The sequence below is a fragment of the Lytechinus variegatus genome, chromosome 5, assembly GCF_018143015.1.
Source record: "Lytechinus variegatus isolate NC3 chromosome 5, Lvar_3.0, whole genome shotgun sequence".
Classification (NCBI taxonomy): Eukaryota; Metazoa; Echinodermata; class Echinoidea; order Temnopleuroida; family Toxopneustidae; genus Lytechinus; species Lytechinus variegatus.
The window spans coordinates 36882899-36908431 of NC_054744.1; the positions used below are offsets into that span (position 1 = coordinate 36882899).

Genomic DNA, 25533 nt, shown 5'->3' on the forward strand with positions numbered 1-25533 from the left:
AAAATTGGTGCTGATAGTAAGGGTGGAATATTTTTACTATGGGCAGTCTCTTTAGGTACTGATTTTTCCAAGGATGTATCAAAGAATTATCTCTGTGCTTCAGACAAGGTGAGTTTTACATGAAGCAGATTAGTCAGTGGAAATCACTGAAAAACCTCTTCATGAATATCCTGTGAAGGAGAGTGGGAAGGCATAAATAGAACTGATGTATGAATCTTCTCAACATTGTTTGGTTTTTAGAAAGATATTCATCTTGAACTTTACTGAAAGTTTTTTGAGAATGAATGCTGGCTATGAACTAGCAGTCAGGATTTGTGATTATACTTGTGTAATCTGTATATTTTTTACTGTAGGCATGTTGTAACAGCACATGCTTTTATAGGAATGGGTAGTCTATTTTATTGTATCTTTGAATATTCAAGATAAAAAAACAATTCTTTTTTCAACAGCTATGAATTATTATTCTTTTCCCATATGAATAATAGAGATTTTATTTTGTTTGAAAAGTGTGTGATCCCCAGATTCAGAGGGCACTGTTGGACAATTGTATGCACTTTGGACGGCGCCAGCTGCCCATTGACACCAGCATTATACATCGCGTAAGAAGATGCCATGTTCTGAATGCCCGAGCTCTGACGATTTTCAGTTCACGTATTCTTCGGCTGCTTTTGAAAAATCTTGGCATGTTGGCTGTGAAGTGATGTCAGCAGATGTTTGTGCCTCGGGGAGCCACTTCCATTGACTAGTGGATATCATGCGTGACCATGGGGTTTTGAAAAGCACCCTAAAAAAGTATTTTTCATATTCTGAAAATGCACCCCTTAACAAGTATTGGCACGTGACTAGAAACAAAACGATACTCTTGGCAAGTATTCCCCGTATTGAACCCCTAAACAATTTTCAATACCCTCGCAAATTTGACCTTAAACATGTAGCTTTCCTAGCGAATAGGGTGTTTTTGACACTCTTATTACGTTATGTAGGTAACGTGCCATATCTTGAAAAAGAAATTCTTTTTATGTGTGTTTTTGGTCGCGCATGGTATCCACTCCTCAATGTAAGTGGCCCCTCGCAGTTTGGGTCAATACTGATGTAGTCAAAAGCAGCATAGGGTATGCTAACTTTACATGTGAGCGCATGTTGCACAACTGACTGATGACTGACAACTGCATACAAATTTTATTGATGATTTTCTTGATGAAGATGGCATTGAGTACCAAACTGTCCCACAGCGCTAGGGATCATGCACTTTTTATGAATAAATCAAGAATATTTTCAAAGTTTTGCTAGTTGATAGTTTTGAGGTAAGCTTCCAGCCTTTTGAAAAAAATGGATGACTGTTTTATTAAAATCATGGGAAATCATTCAATTTATGAATAATGAAATGTTTGATGGATATTTCAGATAAAGTTGAAGGACAAGGCCACCCCAACAAAAAGTTGATTTGAATTTAAAGAGAAAATCACTCACTCACTATTTCTTATGTATTTCATTATATTAAATATTCTAATTTTCTCCCCATTGTCCTGTGAAACAAAGTTTTAATCCTCCCTGAACATGTGGAATTACAATTGTTTAACTTTATTATGGTTCAGTCAAGTTCTTCCTTATTGCCAAATTTGGAAAATTTGAAATATTGTATCATTCAAACAATAAAACAACAAAAGAAATAGTGAGAGAGGGACAACATCGATTCTCTCATTTGCATGTGACTAAATTGTGCATATAACTGTTTTGTGAAAAATAAGCAAAATTTCAAAATGTCATAACTTTCTTATTTTACATCCGATTTTGATAAAAGTTTCAGCATTATGCTTGTCTGATTTTTCTCTTTTGATTCAAATCAACATTTTTCTGAGGTAGACTTGACCGTTAGTATTTTGTCATTTTATTTACTTCATCGACGTTTACAAACAATGTATGCATATGTAAAAAGTTTGAAATGTACCAAATAAATATATGTCTTGAGAATAATGTGTTGATGAAATATTTATTGTGAGCTTATAGTGTTACAATTTTTATCACAAGTACAGAATTCAGGTCAGGTGACTTGAGGTCAACTCTCAGGTGTGCATTTCCCAAATATATATATATATATATGTTCCACAACCTTCCTGTGATGTCATCAGTTTTGTGTTTCAAATTTTTTTACACCATATTCCAGTAAAGCTTGATGAAATACCTCCACAACCTAAATATGTGACGGGAATCCGTCAAGGGGGGGATAGGATATTGTGAGAAAATGATGAAGAAATAAATTTTGTTTCTGCAATCAATACTACTTGTAGAGTTAAATTCCTTGATTTTTGTCCCTCCAAATGTGCACTAGCTGTATATTGCCCGATTTTTGTTTAAAATCAAATTTGAAAATTTCAGGAATTGTCTATGATTTTCAGAAAATTGGGGATTCAATTTCGGGAAATTTCAGTGTTTTGGATCTGTGGTAGTGTGAGTACGGTGGTGTGAAGCATAACTCTATGGAAGCAAGCAAGAACGCATATCCGGATATGATCCGGTAAAGCGCTGACGAAATTTTAAACGGCAGCGAACGGGTTGAAAGCCGAAATGAATTCTGAAGTGCTACGAGCAGGAGGGCTTATCATTTTCAGAAGAATCGAGTTAGGAATCCAATACTTGTTACTCCAAACTTCGTATGGGGTACATCATTGGACCCCTCCAAAAGGTAAGTAGTGATATAATTATAAAGGAAACTTGGCAGCTATTGTCGTGGGTTAATCTCGGTCCCATGAACTTATTTTGGCGTTAGATCTAAATGATCTACACCGTCACTGGGCCAACCTGACGCAGCTCAGTGCTAGTGATAATATGTGAAGGGTTGTGGAAAAAAGATCAACATAGAAGGCTACATACTAGTGTTAAAGTTGGACTTGTGAAAAAATATAAAGAATTGGAAGGGAGGGTGAACAAAAGAATGAAGGAGAGAAAGGATAGATGAAAGAAAAGAGATGGATCGACTTTGAGAAAAAGAAAAAAGTAGGGGAAAATGAAGGAAAAAGAAATAGATTTTAAAAAGTTAGAATAAAAGAAGGATGAAAGAAAGAATAAAAGAGAGAATAACAGGGTTTCCATTATTCTTTGAAATGAATATTGAAAGAAAGGAAGGGAAGATGTATTAAATGTGTGAAAGAAAAAATATAGGAGAGAAAGGAAAAAAAGATGAAAGGAGGAAAGAAAAATGTTTCCTTCATTTCTTTGAGAGAAAGGAAAATCACGAAAGGGAGGAAGGAAGGGAAAGAAAGAATGAGGAAATATAAAGAATGAGATCAAAGAGAGGTTGGAAAGAATGGAGGAGAGAATGAAAAAAGAAAGGAAATAAAGGTAAATTAAAAGGTCAATCAGGAAGGCTAAGTATAGGAGGATGAAGAAAGTAGCATAGAAAAAAGAACAAAAATATGCCTTAAAATTCAAGTTTTTGAGAGCTCTGGTGAATAGAATTTAATCATTCCCAAGTTTCTAATGAAAAATGAATTGCAACTGTATGAAAATTAGTATACTATTTTTGGTCACAGAAGTGTTGTTTTAATGTTTTTTTAAGTGTGTGTTGTGTACTGCACTGGCATACCATAGTCCTACCTATAGATTACCCACAGGCAGGATGGTTGCCGTGAGCAAGTGACATATGTTGCAAAAATAAAAGAGGACTAACACTATTTTCTTTATTTTACATAATTTAGGTCATCTTGACCCGGGTGAGGATTACCGCACTGCAGCACTAAGAGAGACAGAGGAAGAAGCAGGCTATACCAGCAATCAACTCACAGTTACAGACTTTAAGAGCACGCTCAATTATATTGTCAAGAATAGACCAAAGGAGGTCGTTTATTGGCTTGCTGAGCTGAAGGATCCAACGGATGGTGTGAAATTGTCAAATGAGCATCAAGATTTCAAGTGGTGCAACCTTGAAGAGGCCTGTCACCTCTCGGGATACAGTGACATGGAAAAGGTTTTACGAGATGCTGATAATTATCTCCATAGCTGATGTACAAGGATAGATTATCCAGATCATTGTGGGGAATAAGACATTGAATATAATATTGAATTATAACTACGCTTCATCAATTCAGGGATCCGGACAAGCTCATGGGACCATAATACACTATAATGTAAAGAGATGTACTGTACATAATATGAATACAAGCATAGGCGAGAAAATTTGTCTCACAACGTCATTTTTTTTTTTATTGAGAGTTGCGGAGCTTTTTTCAACCACTGAGCTGAACGATCCACAGGATGGTGTGAAATTGTCCAATGAGCACCAAGATTTCAAGTGGTGCAACCGGGAAGAAGCCTGTCTGTCGCCTCAGGATAAAGGATGTAAACATTGATTGAACCTTTTTTTTTACGTGGTTTTCCAGGTGCCATGCAATTCTGCTTAATTGAACTATTTATTCTATTGTTCATGCAAGCAACATATTTATGTGGTTTGATAAAATTGAAAAGTGTACGATACGTTTAATCAAGTATGCTACCCTCAGATAGTCTTAAAGACATATGTAGGCTACCATTGATTTGACTTTGAGCTGCCAGGTCACAATTTTCACATATATGTCTGAGATGTGTTGCGTAAAATTTAAGCCCAGAAAAAAGATTGTCCTAAAATCACTATTTAGTGCTTCAGAAAAGTGAAGTATAAAAGTGACCAGAAACACCATCTTAATTATGATGATTATTTTGGACTTTGTCTTATCCCATTACAGAAATTCATAATTGTTTATAAAAATATTTTCATACATACAGTTAAACATTTCCCTTTGAATCCCTTTTAACTCAATGACTGCAATGATTAACTTATACAATTTATTTAATAGTGAATCATATGTAAACATTCTTAGAGATTATAATTCTTACAAATTATTAACTTGGGGAGATAACATTGCGCTTTCATTTATTTTCTTTAGAACTGCTTCTCCAAAATAATTGAAACTTTTGAAATGGTGTGACTTTGTTATTCCTCCAATCTGATTTTGATGACATTTCAGTATTATGATTATGTTAATTTGTCTGATTTTATAAATTGAGTCTTAAGAAATATGACAAAAAAAGGCAGCAAGCTTTCAATACCAAGGTATTCCAATTATCCCATGCTGAAAATTTCATGATTTTGAACAGATAATTTTGTTCAAATCAGAAGAAGTAATTTATTTATGAAAAGGAGTTAAAAGAGTAGACTTTACTGACGGCTGAGAGTGTGCTTTTTTTGTTTTAATGTGAAAAAAGGTTTGTATTTTCTCTGGAAAAAAAATGGGATTGTCATTGTTGCAACCTAATTTGATTCAAGATGCTTCTTTTTTGTCACATCTGCAAAAATTGAAATATTCTGTATTTTCATATAAAAAAATGTGTTATGCATACAACTTTTTTTTCTGAAAAATAAACAAATTTTACTTTAAAATGATGAATTTTCTTATGTTACATTCAATTTGCTTTCAAGAGATTTTCATCAGTATGCTAGTTTAATCCACATGTCCTTAAAATATGGTTTATATTTGATTAAAGACTTTGTTTCATCATTTTTCATCTTATTTTTGTTTGGATTTCTATATGCATCAGGCCTTATTAAAAGATTTAATTAAAGATTAATACCAGTTGTGGTAACAATCTCAAAATGAGTTTGAAAAGAGTCCAATAAAATGATCAGCCAAGTGTTTGTATGTATGAATGGAAAACATGTTCTTATCGGCTCTGGAGAAAAATGTAAAATTGCTGAGAAATGAGCTAAATTCCATAAAATGTCAGGCATTTTTCAAAGTAATATTAGTGCACACTCCGACATTATTATGCCTTTTTGTGTGTGTTATCAATCAGAATTATTGGTTTTCAGCTAAGATTACATGGTTTCACAAAGATCTATGATAATATGGTGCTTAGTTATAGTAACCTTTATTTTAGAGGCTTTCTCTTGGAATACTTTTTTTGCTGCAATTAGTTTCTTTTACTTTTAACAAGAAGTTTTGTTTGAGCATGAAAATAGATGTTTTCTATTCTTATTTGGTCTTGATACATGTATATAGGAGATAAAACAAATGATTTTCAAGAATTTCAACCACTGAATACATTTTGCAAACCTTGGGTTGTGGGCTTATTGATATTGATTGAATTTCCCTCAGACAGCGCCTCATCAAACAAATGCAATTAGGGTCAGAGAGGGAAAGATGGGAGAGAGTTTGAGAGAGGGTAGAGAATGACTGGAGAGGGGGGATAGGAGGGGGAAGGGAAAGAAAGAAAGAAAGAAAACGGATGGGGCGGGCGGGGGTAAACAATTCCTGTTTCACCTGCTCTGACAACCTGCTTCCTGTTTCTTTCTGTATCGCATGTGGTCTAATCATAGTTTTTCTCTAGTCCATAGATCTACTAACCACATGTTCTCACGTATAGGTCTATATAAATTGATAAAATATTCCTATGGCCTGGATATACAGTGTAACACCACAGTCAATACAGCTAGGACTGAATTCACAAACGCAAAGTACAAACAAAATGCATATGATTATAATACTAACATGCTTATACAGCGCATATCACTGCCAAATGCATCCCTACTAGTATATCATTCCCGGATATCATTACCCTGGCTTTTAAAAGCCCTGCAGCTTTTTACACCGCGGTGGCATTTCAAGGAATTCCTGCCATACCCATTTACATCACCTGGGTTGAGTGTAGCACAATGTAGATAAATTTCTTGTCGAAGAAAATTACGCTATGGCTGGGATTCGAACACACGACCCTCTTGTTTCAAAGCCAGAAAAGTCGTCCATGTATATATATATATATATATATATATTGTACAAATAATGTTTACGAGTGCAATGGACAGAATACTTGATGAGGTGAAAGGTGAAATGATCCATCTATCACCGAATGAAGTATTCTGTCAATTGCACTCATAAACATTCATTATTAGGTTTATATGACACCTAAAAATTGATTTTTTTTTTCATATGAAATTTATGAATTTCGATGCAAAACATGCTTGAGCAGTGCGAGTTCGGTCTTGATTTTTACATCATTACAACATGCGCACTGCTGTTGCTCGCAGCTAGCTGCTAGCGCTAGTCTCGGTGATCGTGAGCGCTGCAATGGACAAATTTGTATGCATCCAAAATTGCCTGGTTGATTACGCCTCATTGCAGAATGGGCTGAATGAACGATATCAAACAACCAATCAAATCACAAGGATCTATATAGGTGTCATACAAGAATTATTTGTACATCAAAAACGCTGAAAAATTAGTGCATGGATGCTCATGATGAAAGTAACAAATTTGTAACTTGGCTTTCATAAAGTATAATGTATGTATATATCATATGAAATGGAAATAAAATAGTCTTTGTTTTCCATCTCGTTGCAAATTTTTATCAGTCACCCATGAATGATCATGACTCATAGTGTGATAATGCATATTTTTATACCTTTTTGTTATCATTGAAGCATAACTCACAATGCTTCAATGATCCCGACTTATTTTTTATTTTTTTCTAAGAGGTGAGATGACATGCTTTCATTTCATATAAAATTCAAATCCTTTTTACCCATTTAATCATTTTGACAGGAAATGAAATATTAAAAGTGAATCTTATGACACGCCTGTACAAAAGTCAATGGAACAATAGCAGACAGGCATCAATTCGTTTAAAATCGTTTATGAAATCTGAAAAACTGTCTGGAATATTAAGAACTGTTTATCAAATTAAAGCATATCATCTCATCTCTCTGGGGAAAAAAAGGGAAAGGAAATATACCATGATCAATGAAGTGTTGCACAAAGTCGAAAAATGGTTCAATATTCATAATCATTCATGCATGACTCATCACTATTTTAAAGTAATTGCAAAACAAAGGCCATACTTTTTTCCATTTTTATATTCATTTGACAGGAAATGAAAAATTAATCCAAGTACACCTACTTACAAAAGTCAATGAGGTAAACAGCAGTTAGACATCAATGAAATTTAAATCATTTAGAAAATCTGTAAAACCGACTTAAATGTTAAAAATTGTATACCAAATGAAAGCAACTCATCTCTTGGAAAAATAGAAAACTTCATAAAGCTTTGCTCATACCCCCAGCATCCCCCAAGGACCATTCAAACTCAGAGGCTGCTGAACGATTTTCAAAGTGGGGGGGGGGGCTGACGATGAAAAAATTCACAATCATGTGGTCATTTTTACGTTACTGTTCTCCTCACCTACAAAATTCTCAATGGCCAATCCCCAAAATATCTTACAGATCTCATTTCCGTATGCTCTAGCTCAAGACCTCTCCATCATCGTCTACTGAATTGCAGACTAACTCCTGGACCTTGAACCTCTACAAAGTACAATGACCATGCTTTTTCTTCAATTGCCCCTTCCCTTTGGAATGAGCTACATATCTTACATTCATAGTGCCAAGGCTGTTAATCAGTTTAAAACCCTACTCAAAACCCATCTGTTTATTAAATAGATGATTCACAGTTGTGGGTCGGTCAATTAATTAGATGTCCACACCAGTTTTGATTATCAGTGTAGTTGTATTAGCTGTGTCATTTTCCCCACATTTTTTTATACCCAAGTACAAACCAAAAAACAGAACACAATGCGATTAGAAACACCAGTAGTAAGCGCCTTATCATTATTATTCAGCGGCCTCTGAAACAAGCTAAAAAGAAGGGTGGGTGGGAGATCTTAGGTTGATCTAATTCATAAAGGTCTCAAAAATTAAAACACATTATGAAAGATTTCTGCCTAAATGAGACAGAAAATCGTGTACAACTCTTGAACGCACACACAGGTCACGGAGTGACTCTGAGTGCAAACAGCTGTGTTACAACTTAGGGGTGATACATTTTCACAATAGGGGTGAGGCAAACTCACTGGAGGGACTTTAATTCACTTATAACAAAGAAATGTGTACTACAGTACTCCTGTTGAATGCTCTGATGGAAATTATATGAGTTTCACATTCATTTGAACGGGAGGACAAGATTATTGTATATATCGAGTCATTCGAGTGCATTATGCATAAATCATATACCATTGCGACCCCTGCCTGGCCGATGGTCCAGGCATGACGATCCTGAGTGACGTCACCGATAGAGACCTCAAATGCCAGGAGAGCCTATTCGATAACTGACTTCATCTAAAAAAACACGTATTGAAGATAACATCCAATGGGGAAATGGCTTTCATTTTCATGAAATATACATTCCGTTCCTCAATAAATCTTTAACCCCGTCGTTAACTGCCCATTCATTCTCGAGCAATAGGGGAATGAATACAGAGTCTCAAAGTTTGTGTGAAAAAAGGTGCATTTTCCATAGAACTTCTGCCAAAAAGCAATGCGTAAGGGAAAGATTAGCCCCAAAACACGAATAGATGAGTTAATCAAATGGGATGAATCATGAAAATCAGTGAAATATAGTTTCTCCTGTACTCATTACCAGGCGCGGATCCAGGATTTCGTAGGGAGGGGGGCCCAAATTCGACCTGATTTTGGCGCCCCTGTGTACATTTCGGAAAAATGGCGGCCCCTCCCTCCCCCAGGCAATCATAAGTGCCTTAAATGAATGTTAAATTATCTTATTTCATGGGCACATGAATCAGGGGCGGATCCAGCCTTCGCCAATAAAGGGCCCCGGAATTTTTTCAGCCATATTTTCCCCGATCGGCCGCTCGAAGATGTTTTTTTTTTCGTTTCTTTATTTGAAGGGGGTAGTCCTATAAGTCACTTCTTAACTTTATTCTTTAAATCAACATAAATGTATAATATCATAATCCTTATTTCATAGTGCCTGCGCGAAGCGCGAGCAATTTTTTTTTAAATTGTATGTATTTTTTCCTAAAATTTGAACATTCGGAAAAAAGATGTGCCTGCAATAATTACTGCGAACGCGAAGCACTAGTAGAAATTTTTTATAAACGTTTTCAACTGATCGGAAAGGTAGGCCTACCAGTCCTGTTAAAGACTGCATACAGTTAGCCTTGAAGATGTTATATATTTCAACAATCAAATAATGCGAGCGCGAAGCGCGAGCTGAAAAAATTGACATTACTACAGAATGGAAAACTTTAATCAGTTTTTGTTATCATGAACAGGATAGCTATACAGTATAACTAAACAATTGATGCGAGCGCGAAGTGCGAGCGGAAAAATTCTAGATTTAGACCTAGAACGGGACACTCTATTCATGTTTCCTAAATCATGAAAAAGATGAGTAAGAGGGGATCTTCCTACATTAATCATGCGAGCGCAAAGCGCGAGCAGAAAATGTTTGTATACGTTTGAACTGATTGAAAAGTGCCTTTTAAGGACTTCTTGCATTTAGCCATGAAGACATTACATATTTCATCAATTAAATAATGCGAGCGCGAAGCGCGAGCTTAATTTTTTTTGACATTTCTTTATAAAGAATGGAAAACTTTAATACAATTTACTTAATAAAAGAAAAAAAAAACAATTTCGAATCTGTACTGATTCCCAATATTTCTCACACACAAATCCATTATTCCATAAACTAAAGACTAACAGTATTTGACATAAATATACTTCAAAGTTTACTACTTATGTTTAAGTACGTAAATAACATGCTCCCACCTACCTTCATTCCACAACTTTTATTCTCTGAATACATCTATTCATTCATACCGTACCCATAACTCTTCAAATTTCCATTTAATCAACCCCAAACTGCTTATTGCGCAGAGATCCATAAGACACCATGGTCCAGATTTGTGGAACTCTCTACCAGCAGAGTCTGTAAAACAATCTTCGTCTCTTTACTCATTTAAGGCAAAAGTTAAATCTATGTTATTATCAGAATATTTGAAGTAAAACTTCTGTGTCGTATCCTTTTTATCGTGAATTTATTCCTCCTTCGATTTAGTCATTACAAATATCTTCATCATGACCACCATCATCTCCATGGCCTTCATCATCATCATCATAATCATTATCATCATCATCATCTTCATACTATAATATTGCATGAATTCATGTTTCGTATTTGAAAATATATGCCAATTCTGCTTTATAAATGTATTAATTCAATTAGTATAAGTTTGGGATTGTCATTTTTTTCAAGCAATCTGCTTATGATGACAATTCTCCTGCAAATTGTGAATATCATATAGTTAATCATTTTTGTCAGGAATCATTTTTTTAGTACTCTTTATTTATGATTCATGCCAAAATGCTAACATATTATGTTTATTATGTTGTAAAAAATCATTATACACCTGTATGAATGTTATGGATGCAGAAGAAAACAATAAATCAAATCAATTGATGCGAGCGCGAAGTGCGAGCGGAAAAATTTAGATTTAGACCTAGAACCGGACACCCTATGTTTCCTAAATCATGAAAAAGAGGGGATCTTCCTACATAAATATTGCCAGCGCAGAGCGCGAGCAGAAAATGTTTGTACACGTTTTGAACTGATCGAATAGTGCCTTTTATGGACTGCTTGCATTCAGCCATGAAGACATTACATATTTCACAATCAAATAATACGAGCGCGAAGCGCGAGCTGAAAATTTTTGACATTTCTACATAAAAAATGGAAAACTTTAATCAGTTTTTGTAATGATAGCTATATAACTAAACAATTGATGCGAGCGCGAAGTGCGAACGGAAAAATTTTAGTTTTAGACCTAGAACGGGACACTATTCATGTTTTGTAAATCATGAAAGGGGATCTTCCTACGTTAATAATACGAGCACAAAGGGCGAGCAGAATTTTTTGATATTGTGATCTGAAACTGGATAACTGAATGAAAATGCGCGCGCATGTTTCAGATTTAGACATAGAATCTATGCATTCTAAACAATCTTTTATTATGAAAATAAAAGCGAGCGCGAAGCGCGAGCTTCAAATATTTGATGTTCCGATCTGATATTTCAAACTCTTTGTAGGAAACTTGTAAGGTGGATCGCACTTGATAAAGAGCTGATATGTTTCATTATTACTTTAATTTTGAGACATAGGACATTGACATCCTTAGGACATGTTATCATATGAATATGATGACTATATATCTTCCTATTCATCTTGCTAAGCGCGAGATAAACCAAAAGTGACAATTTAATTATTAAATTGATATCTTAGTATTAATGCATAATGAGGGCGTGGAATCTGATGATATTATGGCCTGAACACTGAACATTTCAAGCACCTTTTTATTTATGAATAGGATGCATCATTAATTAGTTGATATATTTTTTACCATTAATGCGAGCGCAAATCGCGAGCCGAATTTTTTGATAAACTGTGATGAAAAGGGGATTTTAAGTAGTTTGTTATACAATCAATATTGAGACATACATAACCCGCCAATCAAAAAATGCAAGCATAGCAGCGCTAGCTGATGCGTTTTGACAATCAGACCTGAAAAGTGATATTTTGAAAACTTTATGGAATACATGAAAATAATAGGTACCTGATAAATCAAAATTCGCGAAAGCGCAGCGCAATTGGAAAATGTTAATATTCAGACCATAAAACTGACATTTTTACAGAACACTTTTTAAAAATCAATATGTAAATCACAAAAATTAATGAAAGTTCAATTTCCAAGGAGAAATATGTTTTGTATACTGACTTACAAACTTGATATTTAAGCTCCATGTTGAACAAGATATGTGGATCACTTAACAGGCAATGCGAGCGCGAAGCGCGAGCGAAAATTTTATATAGTGACATAAAATATTTTTTTTTCTTCCTCTCATCTTATTTTATTCATTCCTCTTGCTCCTTTTCTTTTTTCTCTTTTCTTTCTCCCCCCTTTTTTGCTCTACCAATAGGGGGGTCCTGGCCCCTCGGGTCCCCACCTGGATCCGCCTATGCATGAAGAAGAGGCAATTGAATAATGGTTTTATAATGATGTGTTCATGAATAAATGTAATATCACCTTAAAAAATAATCAATGCGAGCGGGAAACTCGAGCGATTTTTTTTCAACCATTTGATGCTTTCAATTTCGTTTAACTTCTCATCAGAGTAGGCACTGCTAGAATTATGTGAGTGGGAGCCAGGCGCGGATCCAGGATTTCTTAGGGGGCCCTAATTTCAAGTCAAGTAATAATCGTGCCGAAATATTGACTCCCATTGCCGAATGGGTAATGTCTAGTTCAGTTACTTCTCACAGAAACCTCTCTTGCATTGTAGACATTCTTCGTTCTGGTGGATACTCCCATTTTTTTCTACTTTTTGCTTCAGGGGTTGAACAATCTTACGGGGATGACGCCCCTGTATCGCCGCGTATGAAAACTGGTTGTGCAATAACTAAATTGCATATTCTGCATGAAAGAAAATTAATATTTTATTTTGGGTAAAATATTCTTGAAAAGAATCAAAAGTATAAAAAGGTTATGTATCTTATAATCTTGCTCAAATTTTATATACTCCAAATAGATTTTCAAAAGAAACAGAATGCGTGTAAACGGTGTACATAAAAAGAATATAAGATACTAAAGATAAATACAGATAAAATATACTTTATTGTCAGTGTCTTTATAAATATGAAAACAATGCTCTTAAGTTCGCATCATTTTGGACGATAGGTTCTCATTACGAAAATGTCCCGTTTGATTCTCGACCTCACTTCGGACTGCAAACTGCGGTTTTATACCCCGATTCGCGTTTGGAAACTTTTCCAACCCCGATAAACCCATCTTGGCCAGGTAATCCCCTTGTCTCGATTTCACCACCACGGGCCAGCTAAATGAGCGTTGAGCCAAGGACGAAATGATAAACAACGCTGTGCTATTACGTAAGACTTGTCTGCCTGTAGAAGGATCTTCGGAATGAAATTATTGTATTCGATATTAATCACGTTTTCAAAGGCATATTACATTCAGACATCCAATACTAGTCCATTTTCAATTTCGAACGAAGAAAATCGACCTTGAAATAAGGAAAGTAAGCGAATAGAAATTACGGTATGCTTAGCATGCAAGGACCGCGATGCATGCATAGTTTCTGTCCGTCCAGCAAGAAAATGGGTTCATCACTCGCGCAATGATACAGTCTTAACGTTCGAAAAATAGAAGTAATGGCATACCAACATACAAAGTATAATAATCATGCTGCTGATATGCACAAAAATATGAAATCATTATTTTTTTTTACCCCAAAGTCTTATTCATAATTTGAATACAAACTATGCCTGTAACTATTTTTTAATCGCAAACGTATTATTGCACCATACGTGGTTCTCCGGTAAACTGCCCATGTGCGCTGCATCCATTCCACCGTTTGTTTTGGGTCGTTTATACTTTTAGTTTCCACCATTAAATGTCTAACTTAGATATGTTGTGCTAATTTTTTTGTAAGTCAAAATGTTCATCGTTGGAGAGAGAGTTCAGGCGATTGATGAGTTGGGAAGATGGAGTGTTGGAAAGATCGATCACGTGTCTTAGTTTACAAAACCGCGTGCCCGTTGAACCCGATCCCTTCAGTGCCCATTTTTAATATGTTCCCCTTCCTCAAGTACATCATTCTTGTTGAATAATCACTTTAAAAAGTTGTTTTTTTGCCCCCCCCCCCTTAGCCCCCTTTTCATAGTGAAAGTTCCTTTGCAGTGTCCTTTTTTATCTTTGATCAAGCGACCCATTTGAACATGCCCATATTTGATTGTGATAAATGTCTGTTTTATTTTCTAGTTCAAAATTTATCATTCTGCTAATATGAGGTGATTAAAATTAGCGCCCTGTCCTTTTTGTCGGGAGAAAGAGAGAGAGAGAAATAGAGATGGGGTGGAATTTCCACCCCATCTCTATTTCTCTCTATATATCTTTAACAAGGGCGCCGGAAGCGAGGGGGGCAGGGGGCACTTGCCCCCCCCCCAAATAAATTTTTTGGGGGGCAAAACGAGATTTTGCCCCCCCCCCCCCCAATGTGCCCCCCTGAAAGTAGAAAAATGATAAATTTTTAAATAATTAAAGGGCAAAAGTATACGATGAAGGCACTTTTATGCCCAAAAATTGTCATTTCTATTGTCAAAAATGAACAATTTTGCCCCTGACGGAGCAATGACATTATCATAGTAAGCCTGGCGTCTTTTGACGAACAGTTCCTCTGTGAAACATACCTTTGAAAAGCCCCTTTTCCATCTTATTACAGTGTGATAACGTTTAACCTTTTAATGAATACATTTCAGACTAAAACCGAATGGCAAGCTAATTTTCTTTAATATCTAAACCTACAAATTATGAAAAAGATGGATATCTTCTTAGATAAATGATTTGATTTTATATATTTCGATCCAAAAAAGTGAAAAAAAATCAAGCAGTTTTGAAATAAAAAGATGGCTGTGTATTTATGCAAAGCGCAAGCGATTTTATTATTTTTATAACATGTCCTGAAAGTTTTCTTTTTTCCCAATTATTCACCTCCCTTCCATCATTCAACTTTCTTCCCGGTCCTATCTTTCTTCTTATTTTTCGCCTCACCTTCCGCCGCTTCGCCCCTTGATCTACCTATGATGACCCCTCCCACGGCAGGAATTTTGTGTAAAAATGGAGTATAAGTCTTGTTAATAGAGTGTTTAAAAACAAATTTGGGGGATAAAGCATAGTTAAAGTTCATTGTGAAGGATTAATCATAACTCATGAAAACTATTCTTTATACTGAGTACGCAAACAATGAAAATATTCTCAGTATATTCCAAGTAAATTTGGAATAAAGGGAAAGTGAATTGGATTAACAAAGGTATGATTTTACTGGGTATGGAACATTCTCGTCTAACCGTCTATGCACTAAATTCAGAGGCGATTTTCTTTTTTCATCATTTTTATTAGTTATGAAATTGACAATGGCCATCGATGTCATCAATGTCATCACTCTTTGGCTGGTATAAAGGGCTAGATGAGAGTTGGAGAATAGTTGGGCCGGTATGCCTTTTCTTTTCCTAACCAAGTTCTTAACAAAAACTATCTGTTTATATATATTTCGAAATTCGAGGATATAATTTCGATTTGAAATTATGTATTTTTTCCATAATAAAAGAGCACAAATAGTAGGGGGACATTTGATATTATGTACCCCTTTCCAAAATGGTAGGGGGACGCGTCCCCCCTGTCCCCCGCCCATGGTGATGGGGGAGCTTTTGCATTTTCTAGAATAAAATTGAAAGATTTCGTGCACACTTTGGGTGAATTTTGCCCTCTCGATCGGTGGCCCCCGGATGCATACGGTCATGCATGTTTGTCATCTTAAAGTCTTTAAAAGGCCTATATTACATTGGTTTAAAACAATAGAGTTTGCAATAAGGCTCGTAATTTGCTGGAACTGCGACCCTGATCATGAAGAAACACCAGTCTGGGTCAGAAGGGAGGAAACAGGATCAAAAAGAACCCCAAGACTGTTTAATTCTCAAGAAATTTATTTTTGAATGCTCTTAGAAACGCAACTTTTACACTCAATTTTTACACCCTCAACCACACCCTCTCCCGCTCGATCGCTTCCGTATCTCACGCTTTCAAAAATATTGTGCCCCCTTCGGGATTTTGCCCCCCCCAAAAAAAAAAAAAAAAAAAAACTGAAAGTGTTCCGGCACGCCTTGGTGGAAACAAATCTGAAAGAAAACATGAAACCAAGAAAGGTATTTCAGAGGGAGGTTTACCGTATACACAGGCTATAGGCCTACAAAATAAGAACAATAATGGGAGATAAAGAAGATCACCTGCTAATAACGCATGTGAATTAGAAAACGTTCTGAATAGATATGAATAGAACATTGAAATGCTATCCAAACATTGTGATTCATAATGCTGGTCTTTGTATTTTAATGTTCTATGTATAGGCCTACACCTCAGCTTTGAGAAAAGGACATTCATAGGCCTTACTACAGATATGATTGGCAAATGCACGTTCTTTAGAGGTGTAGATCAAAAGGGGGTGGATGAAGAAAATAAGTCTAGAAAGAAAAGAATTAGACAGCCAGACAGAGAGAAAGAAGGAAAGAAAGGAAGGAAGAAAATAAGTCTAGAAAGAAAAGAATTAGACAGCCAGACAGAGAGAAAGAAGGAAAGAAAGGAAGGAAGAAAGAAAGAAAGAAAGAAAGAAAGGAAGGAAGAGAGAGAGAAAGAAAGAAAGAAAAAAAGAAAGGAAGGAAGGGAGAGAGAGAAAGAAAGAAAGAAAGAAAGAAAGAAAGAAGGAAAGAAAGAAAGAAAGAAAAAACTTTCTATCAACGCGTGTATACATCCATGGCCATGCGCTCGCCGGAACTACACACATTGCAATCCATCGTGTGTGGCCCCCTGCTGTGACCGTAGATGCTGGGGTGAATTATCTTCGCGGACCGAGGTCAAGAAACAGGTGTTTCTATACTTAAATTTAATCTCTTGAGGGCAATAGGATTTGTATTACTGGGAGAAGATATTTGTTGATAAGGAAAAATGGGGTATACAGCCCTCAAACGAGAGATTTTCGTCATTCTTATCTCTCTCTTTCATACAATACTAGTGAAACATGAATTCCAACTTCAAGGTCCCATGTATCTTGTATACATCAACTATTTCAAAATGTAACAATAAATGTAAATGATAGCAGTTTAGGCCTGAGTAAATCCACGTAATAGTTTCAGTGGAATTCGTTTAAAAGAAATAAAACGTGATTTCCCACTGTAGGTTGGAAACGAAAAGGTGTCGTATCAACTGTATATAGCTGTCTTTTACGCATTACTACATGAAACAAAAATATAGGAACGATATAAACCATAGAGTTATTTCAGTTATTTGAGTATTTGACGATTCGTCAAAAAATAAAAAACGCATCCCAAACTTTCACCATTACAATGGAAGTTTAATTTATTCTTTTACATATTGCACACTAAGAAATAAAGGTTCAAAATTGAACCCCGAAAGGTTCATGCAAAATCAGCACGTACCCTATGGGTTAAAAAATTGAACCCTGCGGTTGGGGTTCAGTTCGAACATCATTTTGGCATCCCTTCGAACTCAGTTTGCCTTCCCTAGTTCGAATATCATTTCGCCCCCTAGCTCGAGTATTAATTTTGCGCCCCCCTAGTTTGAACATCAATTCGGCGCCCCCTAGTTTGGGTATAAATTTGGCGCCCCCTACTTCGAACATCGATTCGGCCCCCTCCCTAGTTCGAGTATCAATTTGGCGCCCCCACTTCGAACATCATTTCGGCTTCCTCCTAGTTCGGCGCCCCTACATGTAGGTCGATCATTAATTTGCCCCCCCCCCCCGTTCGAACATCATTTCGGCCCCCAGTTCGCGATCGAACATCATTTTGGCATTCCTTCGAACTCAATGTGCCTTCCCTAGTTCGAATATCATTTCGCCCCCCTAGCTCGAGTATCAATTTTGCGTCCCCCTAGTTTGAACATCGATTCGGCGCCCCCTAGTTTGAGTATCAATTTGGCGCCCCCCTACCTCGAATATCGATTCGGCCCCCTCCCTAGTTCGAGTATCAATTTGGCGCCCCCACTTCGAACATCATTTCGGCGCCCTCCTAGTTCGAATATCAATTCGGCGCCCCTACATGTAGGTCCAACATCAATTTGGCGCCCCTAGTTGAATATTAATTTGGCGCCCAAACATGTAGGTCGATCATCAATTCGCCCCCCCCCCCCCCGTTCAAACATAAATTCGCCCCAGTTCGAACATCATTTTGGCATCCCTTCGACCTCAATTTGCCTTCCCTAGTTCGAATATTATACCCCCCCAGCTCGAGTATCAATTTTGCGCCCCCCCCCCTAGATCGAATATCAATTCGGCGCCCCTACATGTAGGTCGATAATCAGTTCGCCCCCCCCCCCGTTCTAACTTCAATTCGGCCACCAGTTCGAACATCATTTTACATCCCTTCGAGCATCATTTCGGCGCCCTCCTAGTTCGAATATCGATTCGGCCCCCTACATGTAAGTCCAACATCAATTTGGCGCCCCTAGTTCGAATACTATTTCTCCCCCCCCCTAGCTCGAGTATCCATTTGGCGCAACCTAGTTCCAACATCGATTCGCCCCCCCCCCCCTCCCTAGTTCGAGTATCAATTTGGTGCCCCCCTAGTTTGAACATCAATTCTGCGCCCCCTAGTTTGAGTATCAATTTGGCGCCCCCTACTTCGAACATCGATTCGGCCCCCCTCCCTAGTTCGAGTATCAATTTGGCGCCCCCACTACTTCGAACATCATTTTGGCGCCCTCCTAGTTCGAATATCAATTCGGCGCCCCTACATGTAGGTCCAAAATCAATTTGGCGTCCCTAGTTGAATATTAATTTGCCGCCCCTACATGTAGGTCGATCATCAATTCGCCCCCCCCCCTTCGAACATCACTTTGGCATCCCTTCGAACTCAATTTGCCTTCCCTAGTTCGAATATCATCAGTTCGGCCCCCCCCCCCCGGTTCTAACATCAATTCGGCCCTCAGTTCGAACATCATTTCGGCTCCCTTTTGGTTCGAACATCATTTTCTTTCCTCCTCTTCCTCTTTTTCTTCTTCTCGTCCTTCCCCCTCTTCCTCTCCCCTTTTCTTCTCTTCTTTCCCTTTCTCTCTTTCTTTTTTCGTCTCTTCTTTCATCGCTCTTCCTCTTTCCATTTTTTTCCTTTTCCCCTCTCTTTTCACCCTCTTCCTCTTTTTTTTCTCCCCCTCCCCTCCCTTTTCTTCTCTTCCTACCCCCCTCTTCCTCTTTTTTTTCTCTTTCTTTCCCCTCTTCTTTTTCCCCTTTTTCTTCTTTTCTTTCCCCTCTTCTTTTTCCCCTTTTTCTTCTTTTCTTTCCCCTCTTCTTTTTCTTCTTTTCTTTCTCCTCTCTTTTTTTTCTTTCCTCCCTCTTCCTCTCTCTCCTTTTCTTTCCCCTCTCCCTCTTTCCCCTCCTCTTTCCCTCTCTTTTCTTGTCTCCCTTTCCCCTTTTCTTCTCTTCCTTTCGCCTTTTCTTCTCTTCCTTTGCCCTTCTCTCTCTTTTTTTCCTCTTCTTTCTTCCCTCTTCCTCTCTTTCCTTTTTCTCCTTTTCCTCTCTCTTCCCCCTCTTCCTCTTTTTCCTTCTCCCTCCCCCTCCCTTTTACTTCTCTTCCTTCCCCCTCTTCCTCTTTCTTTCCCCTCTTCTTCCTTTTTTCTTTCCCTTCTTCTTTTCTTTCCCCTCTCTTTTTTCTTCTCTTCTTTCCTCCCTCTCCCCCTTTCTTTTCTTCTCTTCCTCCTTTTCTTTCCTCTTTTTCCTCTCTCTCTTTTTCTTCTCTTCCTTTCCCCTCTTCCTTTCTCTCTTCCTTCCCTTCCTTCCCCCTCTTCCCTTTTCTTCTTTTCTTTCCCCCCTTTTCCTCTCTTTTTTCTTCCCTTCTTCCTTTCTTTTTTTCTTCTTTTCTTTCCCCTCTTCCCCTTTTTTTCTCTTTCTTTCCCTCTCTCTTTTTTTTTAGCCGAAGGGGGGGGCCAAGGCCCCCTCGGCCCCCCCTATGGATCCGCGCCTGCTCATTACTGAATACCCCGACTTGATACAATTAATTTTTCCCCCTCTCCATCAACTTTTAAGAAAAAAGGTCCATATTTTCATAAAAATATTATGTGTTATATCGACGGACGCCCGTGCGTACGAGCAGGAGGAAGTCAAATGTCTCGTATTTTTCATAATGAGATCCAGAAAACTATAGTCTCGCCTGAAGCCTTCTTTTCTATATGAAGCTGGATATTTTTTATTTGAAAAGTTGCTTTCAGTTGAACTCAAAAGTGTGAATATTTTTCATTGAAAATTTTTATGAATTGATATTCTTGTAATATGATATTGGAATTCATATTTTTCTTGAGACTAGCAGGGAACATAAAATTTGTTTCTTTCGAAAGAATTGTTATTCAATATTCCTTTAGAATTCATTATCAAGCCAAATGGTGCACTATATTTTTTTTCTTATTCTAGAAATGTCCAGGGGGGGGGCATTTCTGGACCTCGTGCCCTCGTGGTGCCCCCTTGAGAGTCATAGTCATAATTTGTTTTTGTAAATATGTCGTTCATGCACAAGTATGTCACCCTCATCCCCCGTTTTTTTTGGAATTGTCACTTTTTTATTGGAAAACCTATTTATTCATTTTTATTTAGCCCTATTTTATACGCGGGACAAATCGGTCTTCATGTTTTGGTGAAAACTTATTTTTTGGTCAAATTTTCCTTGGGGAAAATCTGCCCCCCACCCTTTTGGGAAAATCTTGGATCTGCGCGCCGCGCTTCTGACCCTTTTTTTTTCTTTTTCATTTTTTCGTTTGGACGTTTCGGCTACACTGTAAGGTCGCAAGATTCAACGCAAAGAGCGGTAAAAATGCAAGAAGTTTGGGATTTTCAGAGAGAAAAAGTGTAAGAATACGAAGTTTTACAAATCGCTTTAAATTGACGATTAAATGATAGATAAGTAGATAGAATTTAGAAGAGTAGGTGACACGGAGATTGGAAAATCAAATAACCTTATCCTTGATTTGCGGTTCCTTTTTTAATTTTGGTAGTCCCATCTTGTCAAATTCATGTCCAGTTTAACACAACAGAGAGGGAGAGAGACAGCTCCGACAGCGCCCACGACCGGCATGACGACCCACCACGCAGTCAAGGGTTAACGCACTCATTCAATGAACAAGGTTATGATATAACCTTGTTCTCAGTTACATCTCCATGTGTGACAAAATACAGAGATGCCAAGTTCAAAGAACAGCTATGCGTGAGATTTTCTGTGAATCTGAGTGAGATCACAGACATTGACATTGTGTACAAAACTAAAATTATGGGGATAAGCTGTGATAGTTGCGTGAGACAGAGATTTGAGGGGATGAACAAGAGTCCAAAATGCTTGAGTCTCACGCATAATGCGTGAGACTTGGTAGCTCTGAAAATAAGGGTGGCAATGTTTGGCTTATTTTCTCTTTTTTTATGGGACAAATGCTTGATTTTCTTACACTGTCAGTTTTCATTACAGCTATTCATCATGTAACTGGGCTCTTATGTAAATTTAATGTTTTCAATTATTTTTTCTTAATTAAAAATAGAGATTGAAAAATGAAAATTTTCTTGCCATATTACTTTTAACCAATAGAGTATAGAGGGCGTACACAAAAATATGCCCAAAATTCAAGTTTTTGAGCGTTCTGGTGAATGCAAAAAATCCAAGTTACTAAATAATGAAAAATAAATTACAACTGTATGGAAATTAGCAATTCTGGTCACAAAAGTGATATTTTAATGATTTTTAAAGTGTGTGCTCAATGCAGCATTGGCATACCATAGTCCTACCTGTAGATTCTCCACAAGCAGGATGGTAGCAGTGAACAAGTGGGTTAACGTTAGAATAGATTTACATGCCGCCGCTTATTATTTAGCTGGACGTATAGTTTTTCAACAAATTTTACCAGCCTGTCAGTGACGTTAATGTCTATTTCACTACTTGCTCTTGTATATGAATCAATTTATATAGATCTACATGTTGACTGGTCATAGATACAGCACGGACATGATAAAAAAGTATTACTAGTGTAACTTGTAACTATGTAAGTAAGCTAGTGTATTATAAAAGGTCAAAATTCAGACATATTCTTTTCCCCATCTAACATGTCTAACGTTGGGTATATACCACTCATTCTATGAACATGGGTATATACTAGGCTTATTGAAGAGTTGGGCTTGGGGGGATTAACCCAGGGAGCCCAGGGGCTTACCGTGTATTTGAGCATACTCACGGGACTAGCGTGATTTAGGGTCTAAATATTTCTCCAAATGAATTGTGAAAAGAGAAATTATGCACTTACCATGATTGTATGGATAAAGGTCTAAAACGAGTGGCAGTTTTCCTGACATCTGGGCACAGACTGGAGCCTCATTAAACCAAAAATTCTCTCCTACCCCTGTCTCAATCGGCCATTTTTGTTATGAATTGTAACAATATGGCCGATCGCAACGGGGGTATAAGGAGAGAACTTTTCATTTTTGGAGGATTGAGGTTCCAGTCTGCCCAGATATCAGGAAAACTGCCACTCGTTAGACCTTCATCCATACAATCATGGTAAGTGCATAATTTCTCTTTTCACGATTCATTTGGAGAAATATTTAGACCATAAATCACGCTAGTCCCGTGACTATGGTCAAATACACGGTAATAAGCCCCTGGGCTCCCTGGGTTAGGGGGGATCAAAGTTATCAGCTTAGGAAATTATAATTACTTATCAACATTGTTGTGGGGATTGCTAATTCAAAAGTAAATAAAGCCTTAAAGGAGATATTTCTTTCATTTTATCAGTTACATTTTTGTGCAACAAGTATCAGTAATTATGCTGTGAAAGCATTTCTCATTATTACTCTGCTGTATGTAGAAAATCGGTTCTAAACTTTTTGAAAGTCCATCTTGAATGTTATTAGTGGTATATCTTTGGACATCTTTAGAAAGGATGGTTGCCCCAAAGCATTCAATTTGGGGAATTTTAAGGGTGACTTGGGATGTCATGAGGCCCTCATTCATTTCCAATGCTGACAGGTACATGTATGGTTTCCGTCATCAGGTAATTAAGATAAAAAAGAATTATTATTTAAAAACTTTGTTCCTCTTGTTTCAGATAATGTAAAGAAACATGGCTAGTTCTGTGCAACAGGATGGAGTGGCTCATCCTGTTCTAGAAGATTTGAAGAAAGAAATCAGCCAACTCGGTAGCATGCAAGTGTAAGTTTACTTTATGGTAACATTAATGTCACCAAGCACATTTTAGTGATGGTAGGAATAATCACACAAGGTTTTTCCACAAGTCCTTAGGGGAACAAAAACGAGTTCAGTTTTAGATATAAAGAATACCATTATCTCGGGTCATTTTCTTTGAGTGAAATACATGTACATCCCTGTAGTGACAACACTGGTAGATGGGACTCAATTTAGTGCTGCAGCCGAACCACCGAACCGAGCGGAAGTTCGCCGAACTTGGCACTTCCGAACCGAACGCAAAGGCCTGGTTCAGAAGTTCGGTAAAAAAAAAGTTAATATGCAATGCGTAAGTGCGATGACTACATAGATTTAAGTATATTTTAAAAGAAATATTGGTTAGTTATTGTGCACAAAGAGAATTCCACTCAATATATTTTTAAAATCCACTATGATAGCTCCCATCTCGTCTTTGATTGAACTGTTATCAACTTAATAATATTTTATTAACATAAATATATTTTTTCTTGATAAAATGAGGGGACATTTTGAAGCTTAACTCGGTATAAAAGTGTGGTGTAATTACGTATTGCCGTAATCGATTGTGATCGTAATCGGACCTAATCATTTTGTATTTGATAAAGAAAAAGAACCAGACATAAATTCATTCCTCGTAAATGACAAAGTATGACAGTTTCGGTCTCGTGTTTGATTGAATTTTTATCATTTTCAATTTTTTTTATAAACATAAATATATTTTTTTTCCTTATAAAATGTGGGGACATTTTAAGCTTAACTCAGTTAAAAAGTGTAGTTGAATTACGTATTGCTGTAATCGGACGTACATTTAATTGTTTTGTATTTAAAAAAAGAAAAAGACAAGACATAAATTAATTCCTTGTGACTGACAAAGTAATGGTAAAGTATATATATTCCACCTTCTGAAATTTCCATATTGATATAAAAGATACATAAATAAGAGATGAAAGAATGAGGGTGAAAAAACAGAAAAAGATAAAATTTCAAACCAAATCAACGCATGTTCCCTGATCGATGTTCCGGAAATGGTTGGTAAGGAAAGTTGAAACAGGAAGTCCAAACAACCTGCTCTCGGTTGCTATTATACAGGTAAAATTCGTATTCCGAACTTTAAACGTTTCTCCGTTGTCAATATTTTCTAAAAAGTGGTTTGATCTGGTCAATTACTGAAAATGAAATGATAAATTATCAGTTCCGTCTTAGTTCTGACGATCAAGGCCCGGAGTGATTTCACAACACTAAAATACACAGTACAGTCCCATGTACTCATTTTCGTGTTGGAAATATGTTTGAAGTCACGTAGCGTTGATCTTTCTGGACCAAGAATGGACTGATATTTTATCGTTTTAAAGTAATTCATTGACCAGATTTTACCACTTTTCAGAAAATAGGGACTTTCAAACACACTCATATTCTTTGGAATGTGAATTTTACCGGTAAAATAACAGTTGAGTGGAGGTTGTTTGTCTACTGTTTTGACATTCCCGATCAACACTTTCCAATTTGAGAAGCTGCGTTGGCAATGACATTGTAATCGATCATGATCATAGCTACATGAAATAATCATGAAAAAAAAATATTCTGATCTTTGTAATTCTATTTCTGTCCTGATTCTCTCGTTATCAATATTTTTTTCTTTTGATTTTTTTAATTTTCATTTTAAAAATGAAAGTAGAAATGACTGGTATTTTTTGTTTATAGATTAAAACAAAAGAAAGTTCAACAATTTTCATAACTATTTTTTTTAGAAACAAAATTGATGATAAATATATGACAGATCATCCTGAAAATTACTTGATTGTGGGTCGGCAATCTTTATTTTTTATATGTTAATTTAATTTGGCATTTACTGCCGAACCCCCAACCGAACCAAAGTTCGGA

The 25533-nt window shown here is 36.8% G+C and overlaps 2 protein-coding genes across 2 annotated transcripts in view; both read left to right on the forward strand.

Moving 5' to 3' along the window:
* The first annotated feature begins 2505 nt into the window (after window positions 1-2505).
* LOC121416051 (bis(5'-nucleosyl)-tetraphosphatase [asymmetrical]-like) lies at window positions 2506-4378 on the forward strand. Its single transcript, XM_041609491.1, has 2 exons — window positions 2506-2683; window positions 3696-4378. Exons 1-2 carry the CDS (start codon window positions 2566-2568, stop codon window positions 3998-4000), a joined length of 423 nt encoding a protein of 140 aa, XP_041465425.1. The 5' UTR covers window positions 2506-2565; the 3' UTR covers window positions 4001-4378.
* A 16836-nt stretch (window positions 4379-21214) lies between these two features.
* LOC121416052 (serine/threonine-protein kinase ATR-like) overlaps window positions 21215-25533 on the forward strand; it is a 59525-nt gene continuing 55206 nt past the window's right edge. Inside the window, exons 1-2 of the mRNA XM_041609493.1 lie at window positions 21215-21299; window positions 23537-23640. Coding sequence (XP_041465427.1) covers window positions 23552-23640 — 89 coding nt within the window. The 5' untranslated portion in view covers window positions 21215-21299; window positions 23537-23551. The remainder of the gene's footprint in view (window positions 21300-23536; window positions 23641-25533) is intronic.